This window comes from Poecile atricapillus, chromosome Z (assembly GCF_030490865.1).
Source record: "Poecile atricapillus isolate bPoeAtr1 chromosome Z, bPoeAtr1.hap1, whole genome shotgun sequence".
Classification (NCBI taxonomy): domain Eukaryota; kingdom Metazoa; phylum Chordata; class Aves; order Passeriformes; family Paridae; genus Poecile; species Poecile atricapillus.
In genome coordinates this window covers 137119300-137129985 of record NC_081289.1, presented here as the reverse complement: position 1 = coordinate 137129985, position 10686 = coordinate 137119300, and the positions used below count along the sequence as shown (strand labels likewise).

The 10686-nt window shown below is 54.0% G+C and overlaps 1 protein-coding gene across 1 annotated transcript; it reads right to left on the bottom strand.

The window, feature by feature from the left end:
- Positions 1 to 443: 443 nt before the first annotated feature.
- Positions 444 to 10396, bottom strand: FANCG (FA complementation group G). The gene is made up of 14 exons (XM_058826260.1): positions 10264 to 10396; positions 10078 to 10159; positions 8423 to 8554; positions 7431 to 7624; positions 6655 to 6808; positions 5374 to 5504; positions 4866 to 5012; positions 3963 to 4123; positions 3666 to 3732; positions 2851 to 3185; positions 2637 to 2692; positions 1935 to 2072; positions 982 to 1114; positions 444 to 712 (listed from the first exon to the last, which is right to left on the bottom strand). The coding sequence occupies exons 1-14, from the start codon at positions 10384 to 10386 to the stop codon at positions 595 to 597; spliced, it is 1971 nt and encodes a 656-aa protein (XP_058682243.1). The 5' UTR covers positions 10387 to 10396; the 3' UTR covers positions 444 to 594.
- Between the last annotated feature and the right edge of the window lie 290 nt (positions 10397 to 10686).

Genomic DNA, 10686 nt, shown 5'->3' with positions numbered 1-10686 from the left:
ACACTGGGCAGGGACATGTGCTCCTTCACCCCTGAGGGTGACAGGCCTGGAGCGATGGTACTGGCACAGACCCTCAGGACCACAGGGAACACACAGGTGTGGGTCTGGACTCTGCTGCTGTCTCTGGCTAGCGCAGCATTATGAAATTCAGGCCTCAGAGCCATGTGCTTCAGACAAAACCACTTCTCTGGGCTCCAAGCCACAGTAACCGAGCAAAAAGCCAGCACACAAAGCACTGATAGGACAGACCACCAGCTGCCTGGAGTTGAGAGCCAGCCCCACCATGCACAGAGGACAAAGGTATCTCTACCCTTGATCTCTTACACACCCAGGGCACACAGCCCATGGGCTCTCAGTAGCTGGAGGCAGTGTCAAGGCCACAACTGCAATATTTCACTGGAAAAAGAGCATGGAAAAACCCAAAGCTAAGCAGAGCTGAGTTTTTTATTATGAAAGGAGATCTATTCCGTTTCAGTCCTCTGGGAATCCAGCTTCATCACAGAGTAATTCAGAGTCTTGAAAGAGTCCTTAAAGGCCTTGTGCCAGCCAAGTGCAGGGAGACCCAAGCAGATGGATATGGTGGGCATGACCAGGTCAGCTTGAGGTGTCCTGGGCTGCTTCCTTGAGGTAATCCTGTATGCTTCTGGCAAGAGGTTCACTGTGAGGGAACATCGCCTGCTCCAGACATGAAACCAGGTACAAAGGGAGGGGCCTGAAAGAGAAGGGAACATGGCAGCAATGGGGACTGCAGCATTCCTTTGCCATGCCCTAAGACATTTGTTCTGCAGGTCCCCCTGCTCTACCTGCAGCCTCTGCCCTCCCCATTTGGCTCCATGACAGCTCTTCTGTACCCCAGGGAGTCCCACAGCCTGTGGCCTGTCTGAGCAGTCATCAGGGGAAGCTCCTTGGACACCTAAACTTCCCTCACAGCCTGACAGTTTGCATTGCTGGACATGAGATCTCACCCATCCCTCTACATACCTTCCCTGCCCTTGCTGCTGCCCATCCTTTCCAGAGGAGCTCTGGGAGAACTTCTGCCACTGAGCAGCTGCCTCCTCCTTTCGGTTCAGCTTCCACAAGGCCTGCACCAAGTAGGAGGCAGCACCTGGGTCACCTGCAAGACAGGAAGAAGGATCAGCCCTTATCAGAGAAGGAGCAAGTCCTCAGCACTGCTGTGGGTTGCAGGGTATTACAAAAGAAACTCAGAAGCCAGACGAGGGCAGTGAGTGTAAGGAGAGGTGGTATAATGGGGATGAGGCCATCCTGGCTGTGTCACAGGCTCTAATTAACCCCAGGGCTGGCAGCCAAGGCAGATGGCATCAGCCCTGTGGCACAGCCTGCCACACCTCTGTTTGGACACAGACTGGGGTTTTCCTTGCAGGCACATCCGCACCCCCAAAGGGAGGAAGCCATGGGGAGAACCGGGACCAGCAGGTCTGACAAATCCTGGTGAAGCTCACACCTTTTCAGCATGTCACAGCACTGAACAGGAGAGAGGAGCCCTGTGAGCAGCACTAGCCACGCCTTTGCTGAGCTCAAGACACAAAGGAATGCTCCCTTTGCAGGCCTCTGCATGGCCAGGCATGGACATACTGCTTCCTCAGGTGAAGCACAACTCCACTCCTCTGTTCTGGACTTGTCTGGGATAAAGCTGGCTGTACCAGGCTGGGGTCAAAGTAGGAAATTTCCAAGCTATTTGAGGGCACAGGTTGGTGTCAGGGTTCTGACAATAATTTTTTGGGTCTGTTTCTCCATGGCAGACCAGGCCCCACAGAAGTATCTGCAGTATGCAACATTACTATTGGCCCTACTGTTGTCTTGGACACCTGAATAAATGCAGAATAAACGTAAGAACTTCCTGCTGAAGACAGCAAAGCAGCCCAGGATAAATTTGTGGAAATCCCTTGTGTTCCTCACCAAAATGAGCCTCTTACCTGGTGAGATCTGCAAACTGTGCTGGAAATCCAACAGGGCTTCTTTGTGCCTCCCCAGCTCCAGGAACTGTGTACCTCGCCCAACAAGAGAGAGCAACCTGATTTTCTTGAGCATCTCCACTTCTGGAGGGAGAGTCTCTGTCAAAGGAAGACACACACACCTGAAGACAGTATCCTCCAGATGTTCTCTCCCTTGTTACCAGCAGGCTGAGCCAGGTTAGCTGTCAGGACTGGCCAAGTATTTACTTGGGCTACTCATCTTCCAGCTCCAGAGACAGATGGCAAAGCTCAGCCTCTCTGCCAGGCTGGGAGAGGTCAGGAGGCATCAGAGAGAGTGAAGAATGTCAAGAGTCCAGAATGATACATGGCTGTGGTGAGCAGTGACCTCAGCAGCAGCCTGACCTCTGCACCACTGGCATGTACCTTTTCCCCAAAAACTGGGTTGGAGAAGCTTCCCAGTTCACAGCCCATTTAACTACTAACTAGACAGTGAAGAAGGAGGCAGAGCCAAGGTGAAACTCTGCACCAAAAAAACCAGTCTCTTCAGAGGTTTCAGCATGGCCCAGAACCTTACACCCTGGGACAACTGCCTCTTGCCAGAGAGATGCTGAGCCCACCACCTTGCCCCTGTACCTGCTGCTGCCAAGGACACAGATCCCAACACAGCTGAGGCCCCACACAGGTCCCAGTGCAGTGTCCTACCTGCCTGTTTGATGCCAGATCCATGAAGCTGGACACGCAGGAGATCATTGAGGCACCTGTGGGTGGGAAGCCAGAGGAATTTTGGAGTCAATCCTGGGCTGTCAGGCGTGTCAAGTTGTCAGGGTAGCCCCAGTGCCATGCTGTGTCCTGCCCTGGCCCCACCATCCATTGCTGCCTGCTGGGGAGGCCCCTCCTCCCAGCAAGGGTTTATCACCTGCTGAACTGTGTTATAGCTTCCTTGCTCTCGCCTAGTTTGGCCCATGCCCAGCCCTGGAGCAGGTATCCAGCTGCTCTCCAGGCAAGGCAGCACAGGCTCTCCTTCTGGGACAGGAGTGCACCTGCCAGTTCTGCCCCTGGCAATGAGCACTCTGGCTGCTGCAGACTCTCCTCCACTCGTAACACACGTGGAATGTGGTCAGTTGTCCGTCTGATGACCTCCTCACACACAGTTATGGCATCCTGGTGCCTCCCAGCCTGCTCCAAGGCAGACGCTGCTTCCAGGAACACCTCTGGGATCCTGGGCAGAGCTGAACTACCATCCAGGGGCACCTGGGGAGCAAAAGTGACATCAGTGCTGCAGAACTGCAGAGTTCTCAGCCAAGCAGAATGACTCTTTGCAAACTGGGAACGTGGAGCTGCTGCCAAACAAAGCTCAAGTCCTCTCCCACAGTCACTGGAGCCTGGTGGGACAGGCAGAAAATGGGAAGCACTCACAGGTCAGCAAAGTCAAGGCATCAGATCCCTACTCTGAAAGTGAAATCCAAAATCAGACTGACAGCTGCTCCCCACAGGGAAGGGGAAGCTGTGCCTCCAAACAGCAGTGGTGAGTGCTCTCTGATGTGAATCCAAAGGCAGACATGCCACAGATTGGGGGTGCCAGCCCCCACCTCATTTCCTTCACATCTTAAACTAGACTCTGAAGTCTGGAGTCCAGGGCTGATGCCTGGGCCCAGCCCTTGGGACTGGGTTTGGATCCCTCCAACCCTCATCCTCCAAGTCACCAAGGGAGCTCTTCACCAGGACACCTACCTGCTGCTGCAGCCCCTCCTGAAGGAGAGACAGAAAATCCAGGTAATGTTCCACTGCATCAGCCACCCTGCAACAGGAACATGACATGTGGTGGAAAGAGAAGAGCCATCAGCCAGGTGAAACCTGGATTGGCAGCCCGCAGTCTTTCCCTCTGCACTACACTCGCCCTGTTCACAATCTCAATGATCTGAGCACACCTATGACAGCAGTACTGAACTGGGCCATTTCCAGGAGCACAAGGAAAACTGCAGAACCCAAACAAGCAGCAGGTTACAAGCAGACCAGAGGTACTGTTACCTCCCATCCTGGAGACACCGCTGTGCCAGAAGGTACTTCACTTCAGAGGGGTGGTGCTGGCGAAGGAGAGAAGTGAGTACTGGCGTGTGGACAAGCAGCTCCGTTCGCATTAGGAGACAGGGACTAGAGGAAGCAGCTGCTGGAGGGTTTTTTCCCAGAGCCTGTGAAACAAGAACAGAAAATGGTCAAGTCTCAAGCAGCTGCAATCTTTTGTTGCTTCTGATATCTGCAGATGCACCCAGGCGAGCAGAAGTGGTGCACTTCACAAGCACAGCTACATTATTCTCACAGCCATTTCCAGCAAGAGCCATTAGGATTACACAGGGCCAGGCAGACTTCTGATTTCCACATGGCACCAGGAGATCTTCAAGATCACCCAGATCCCCTCAGGTTTTTAGTTCAAGGTGCTTTGAGCTGCCTGGAACACCATCTCCCATTGCAGCCACAGACCTAGTTAGACCATTTGTAAGGAGAGAGTTCCCTCCCCTCTCTGTATGTATCTGACAGTTTTCAAACAGCTGAAGAGGTAATTCAGGGTCTACTGCTATGACCTACTACCCCAGGCAGGTGAATGCACACTGCCACACTGCAGCCAAAATCTGCCCTTAAAGGCCTCTTTACTATTACATACTTTACTAAGAGATTGGTACTTTCTGACCTGAGAATATAAACCCCCAATCCACCACAAACATGAACTAGGACCCAAAGTCTTGCCACATCCAAACATGGTGCTGAGCAGGAATTTCAGATATTGCTGGACTCCTTCCCGGCCACTTGCTGAAGGCAGCACCATGCTATTTTGGGGACCCCTTCCAGGGTCAAGCAGCCTCCCAGAAGGAAGAAGCCTGCTTGAAACTCTGTGCAGGGCAAAACTCGTCCCAGAACTACAGGAACCAGACAAACCTTGTAGAGCAGGGCCAGGGCCTGCAGCTCCGCATTGGTCTCTCCCAGTTCATGGTACACTGCTGCCACGTGGGACAGGGCAGGAAGGCACTGGAAATCTACCTGGAGGGCCCGTTTCAGGTGCTGAAGGGCCGTCTGAGGCTTGCCCTGGGTAGGTGGGAAGACATACATATTGAAAGGATATCTGGCTGATGTCTTTATTGTTTGGTGGGATCCAGATTCTTGCTCTGCTTCCCCAGGAGATCCCCACTAAGCAGGGCAGCACTTTAGCCAAAGGCAGCCCTCCTCAGGTTGGTCTTTGAACTTCTCTTTCTGCAGCAACACTTTTCAATCAGCCAAAATCTTTGCATGGATTTTGCAGCCTGTCCAAGAAGGCTTAGGCCGCAAGGGCAATTTCTGCTTAAGGCCTTCCCACCCTGCAGAGGCTTTGGACCACACAGAGGCACTGTGGACATCAGCCTGAGCCTCCCCACCCCACAGCTGCCTTTCTCCTCTCTGCTGTCATTACCATTCGCTGAGCACAGCAGCCAAGACAGGTGTAGATCTGTGCCAGTATCTTCTTGGAGCAGAATCCTCCAGCAGCTTCCTGAAGGAGGGAAAGGGCAGTGGAGAAGTTCCCAGCCTCCAGCTCCTGCAGCCCTAGGACAGACCCAATATCTTGGCTCACCTTCCTGTCCCACCTGGCCCCAAATAAGTGTGGTGCCCTTTTCTTCCCAGTGCCATAGGGACTTGCCTGATCCCCTCCAAACCCAGCGATGCACAGCATGATAGTGCCAAACTGCCATCTTTGCTTTAATGGTTTTGCAAGAGAACAAGCCACTCAGTGGAAGTGTCCAGTAGAAAGAAGCTTCCAAGCCCAAGGTGCTTCCTTTGGCCCAGAACAAGGACAGGGGTATGTGCTGGGAAGGTTCACCTCCACATTCATTCCCAATGACAGCAGTGCAGATAGGAAAGCACACACAGAACCTTAGAATTTTTCCAGAACATCTGGGTCATTTCCCAGCAGGATGCTTTGAGATATCAATTAATTTATATTTACCACAACTAGTTATTTGCTTTTCCTTCAGTCTTCTTTTCAGGCTCCCCTCTGAGCCTGCTCTCACATAGCAGCACCATACTCACATCTGCCACCTGCCTGCTGGGAGTGCTGGTGCCACCCTTGAATATTTTGGCTCCAGCTCTGTGGGCCAGAGGTCCTGCCCTGCCTCCTGGCAGGAAGGCCCTGTATGAGCCCAAGCACAGCAAGGCAGTGCTGGCTGTACCCAAGGCTGCTGGGGTTGTAAAAACAGTAAAGGACAGAAAACAGGGCAGGACAGAACACAGCAGCCAGAGAAGATCCATTGCCTGCTGTGACACCAAGCTACAAAGCCTCACAACAGCTTTGTGTGGCTCTTGGAGCACCATAATCTGACAGGAACAATGTGCTTACAACAAGGCAGGTTTCAGAATATAGACAGAAGAATGGAAAATCTTCATAAATCCCCTGCCAGCCTTCTGCTTTACGGTCACTGCAGGGCCCAGACACCTCCCCTAAAGTCACAGACAGCAGAGGAGCCCTGTGATAGTGCAGAGAAAGGACAAGCTGGGGAAAAGCTTGGAAGCTTTTTGAATAAGGAATGTAAAGGCTGAGACTCAAGAGACTCAACCCAGACCCACTTCCAAAGGCACAGTGCAAAAAACCCCAAGGGTCAGTTTGCTTGGGAAGAGAAACCTTGATAAGGGCAGGGAAAGTGGTGCTGGGACAGAGCAGCAGGAGGCTGTGCTGGCATGAGTACCTGCTGCCACAAACCTTGCAGGAAGGCTGTTGCGGTCCAGAGGATCTCCTTCAAGTCCTTGGCACTTTGTACAAGGGGTAGGGAGGTCTCCTCAGGAGGGACCTGCCATGCCTTGATCATGGAGAGGAGTTCATTCTGCCCCTCACTGCAGTGAGCTCTTTCCGGGTCCTGTGAAGGCACAGAGGAGAGAGAGCAGGGAATGCTGAAGGGAAGCAGGAAACAATGGTCCAAGGGCACAGAGATACAGGTCCCACCAAACCACTCAACACAGCTCCCTGCAGTGGGAGCAAACTGGGGAGCAATGTCCTACCATCTGTCCACTTCAGCTACAACCCCCTTACTGCGGTGACTCCTGCCTGGCCTGGGGCATCACCTCCCCACCTCAGGGTGGGGTGCACCTCCAGGGCCTCCAGGCATCCAACAGATGGCTGTTGGAGTTTGTTCAGAAAGATGGGACCCACCACCAGCCCTCTGATCAGCAGGGAAGGTTCTGCATCCCACTGCTGTTGCCTATAGAGTCTGCAAGTCCATCTGCAGCCCTCTTCCAGCCTGCCCAAGTCTTCTGTCAGACACACAGAGGTCCATGGCCCACACAGGCAGAATATTCTGGGAACCATTAACTCTCTCAGGGCCATTAGGCTATGCTGAGCTGCCAGGGGGAAGATTGACTGACTGGACAGCACTGATGGTTTCAGCTGTCCAAGTGCCACAACAACATTCTGCAGAGTGAGTTTTATGACAAACACGGTATTTATGCCAGCTCTGCTGGCATCTGCCTGTGCCCCGTTACCTCAGCAGTGCTCAGGAGATGGAAGAGGCCAGCAACACTTCTCAGCTGGCTGGCTGCCAGCCACCAGGCTGCTTGCAGGGCCCCGAGGCGGTGCAGAGGTGCCTGCAGCTCCTCCATGGTTACCTCCTGCAGCACCTTTTCCCACAGCTCCTCTGTGCCAAGATCCTGTCCACAGGCCCCACAAGCCTCCAGAACTGAAAAATAAACCCAAGCAAAAAGATCTAGAGCTGTGAGACAATGAGTTGGTGCCCTGTAACAGATGCCCTGGATGCAAGAGGGAGAGAAAGCCTCAAGCAAGCACAGGCTCCTCATAGCAATGGAAGGAATGGGGTTGCAGGGCTGGCCTGGCCTCAGCACAATGGAAAACAAGCTCTAAAAGAGTGGAACTGACAGCAGCACACTCAGGAGAAAACACACAGCACAACTCAGACATAGACTCCAGCTCTACTGAGCCCTCTTGAAGTCACTTGCCCTCAGGTAAGCATGTGCCAACACTGCAGATCCACCTCTGAACTGCAGCTTGTTTCAGTGAGTTTTCTTTGAAGACAGCACACCATAATTAAAGAAAACAATAATTTTCTACTGTCACTAAGACTTTGCTAGAGACTTGGCACCTTAAAAGTTAAAACATTAGAAACTCTTGTTTCCCTTGAAACCTCCAGCCCATCCCTGCAGGCAAGAGAAGGCAGACAGCTGCACATTGTCCCTGGCCACATGCCACTCCACCTCCAGCCCTTACAGGCAGAGCCTGGATGTCTGCTCACAGTTCCCCCCATCTCCAGCTTTTCCAAGCACAGCCAGATGTGCCTGCCCAGTTTCCAGGTGGAGCCAGGCGTGTCTGTTCAGTTTCCCCAATCTCTGGCCTTCCCTGACAGAGCCAGGACTGTTTGCTCACAGTTCCCACACCTCCAGCCAGTCACCAAGTATCTCCAGAGCACAGAGAATGCTCTCCTCACCCCAAGAACTCCCCACACAAAGAACCACATCCTTACCCCTGAGGAGCCCCTGGCGTATTCCTTCTGCTTCTCCTTTGATGGCAGAGTCAGATGCTCCCACAGTGAAAAGCAGGGAGTTGTAAAGGACAGTGAGTTCCAGAGGCAGGGCAGGGAGGGCAGCCGGCAGCCCTGTGGGCACAGAACAAGAAATTTATCTGGCTAAGAATAAACAGCCGTCCTTGCTCAGATGGCAACACCTGGCTTAGCAACAAGAAAAGCCGCTTGGCAAGAAGTTTTTAGTGATTGTGTTGTGATGTAGCCACTTGGGAGCTGCAGTGCCCAGATAGACAGCAGGAGACAGCACTCCAGATGCCAACACTCGTTTAGACATCCATTCCCCAGCTATCCAAATGCTGCAGTCCTCTAGCAGCTGGGCCTTTCAGCTCTCCCAGAAGAGCATCACAGCCCAATCTGTTCCAGTAGGTATCCACCTACTGTGCACACACTGTGTTTCTCTCCTTAGCACAGAATGGGTAAGGCTGGAAAGGACCAGAGTGGCTCATCTGATCCAACCTCCCTGCTCAAATATGGCCATCTTAAAGCACATGGCACAGGACTGCATCCAGATTGTTTTTGAGTATCCCCAGGGAGGAAGACTCCTCAACCTCTCTTGGAAATTTGTTCTGATGTGCAGTCATCAGGGTAAAATTATTCTTCATGTTTAGGTGGAACTTCCTGTGCATCAGCTTCTGCCCATTGCTTCATGTACCAGTGCTGGGCACCACTGAGCAGAGCCTGGTCCATCCTCTGACCCCTCCCTGCAGGCACTGACAGACACTGATGAGGTCCCCTCTCAGTCACCTCTGCTCCAGATTGAACATGTGCAGATCACTTAGGCATTCCTTGCAAGAAGGCTGTTCCAGTTCCCTAATATTCCTTATTTCCCTCTGCTGGACCCTCTCCAGGAGCTCAGTGTCTCTCTTGCACTGAGGAGCTGAGAAAACTGGAAATAAGGCTGCCTCACATCAGGCTTTCTCTTCGTCACAGCTGTGTCAGGGAGCCTCTTCCCTCACTTCCCACGGAAAAGGTTGCCTCATTTTTATTTTTTACAGAAATCCCAAGGCTCTGCCCAGCAAGTTAAGGTGAAGTATGGACCTGGACAGTAACTCTTTTGCTGGCCCAGATGAGCATAGGGCAACAGGGACCATTTCACCCTAGCTTGTAGGTGCTATCCAGGGATACTGGAGCTACAACCAGAGGAGCAATATTCATAAGCTAAAACACAAGAAGCTCCGCCTCAACTTAAGGAAGAACTTCTTTACACTGAGGGTGGCAGAGCACCGCAACAGATGCTCAGGAGAGTCCTGGAGCCTCCTCTCCAGAGGCATTCAAACCTCACCTGGATGTGTTCCTGTGTCACCTGCTCCAGGTGGCCCTGCCTTGGCAGAGGGGTTGGACTGGGTGATCTGATCTTCAGAGACCCCTTTCAACCCTGATGATTCTGTGATTAACTCCTTTGCAGGCGCCGTTCAGCACTGGGCAGTGGGAACCGTTTCACCCCGCCCCTTCACGCGTTTTTTTTCCAGCACCGGGATCCCGGAGCTGCATCCCGGTAAACAGAGGTGTCAGGGAGCCGGCGCTTCCACGCCCACACGCTTCAGGCCCGGGACTGCAGTGGGAGGTGAAGGCGGGGCGCGGCTGCCGCCACTCACCGCGAATGCTCAGGAGCAGCTCCCGGAACTCGTCTCGCTGCTGCCGCCGCACCTGCCGCGCCTCTCCGCCGCACCGCGCCGTCTGCAAGGGACGCACTTACCGCCGGCCCGGCTGGGGAGCGGCACCGGCGGCAGCCCGGTGACTCGGGGAAGGGACGGGGGGGAAAGGAAAAGGACGTGCCGCACCATCCATCGCCCGACCAGCGCCCGGCTGTGAGCAGCCCAGGCTCGCAGGCAGCTCCGCTCTCGCTCCGGCCCCAGCCCCGGCTCCGGCCCCGGCTCCGGCTCCGTCCCACGCCGCCGCTTCATGGCCGCCGCCATCGGCCGCCGCCGCTTTCCCGCCCTCGCCGCCGATTGGCGGGAACGGCCGTCACCACGGCAACAGGGAAGCGCGGGGCCGAGGGGGCACGCGCGGGGAAGGGGGAAGCCGCGGAGGGACAAACCTCGGCGCACGGCGAAGCCACCAGTCACAGAATCCGCTACAGAATAACCCGAGTTGGAAGGGACCCATCAGGTCACCGAATCCAACCCCTGGCTCCACGCAGGACCCCATAAAAACCACACCGTGTGTGCTGTCCACACTTTTCTTGAACTCCGGCAGGCTTGTAG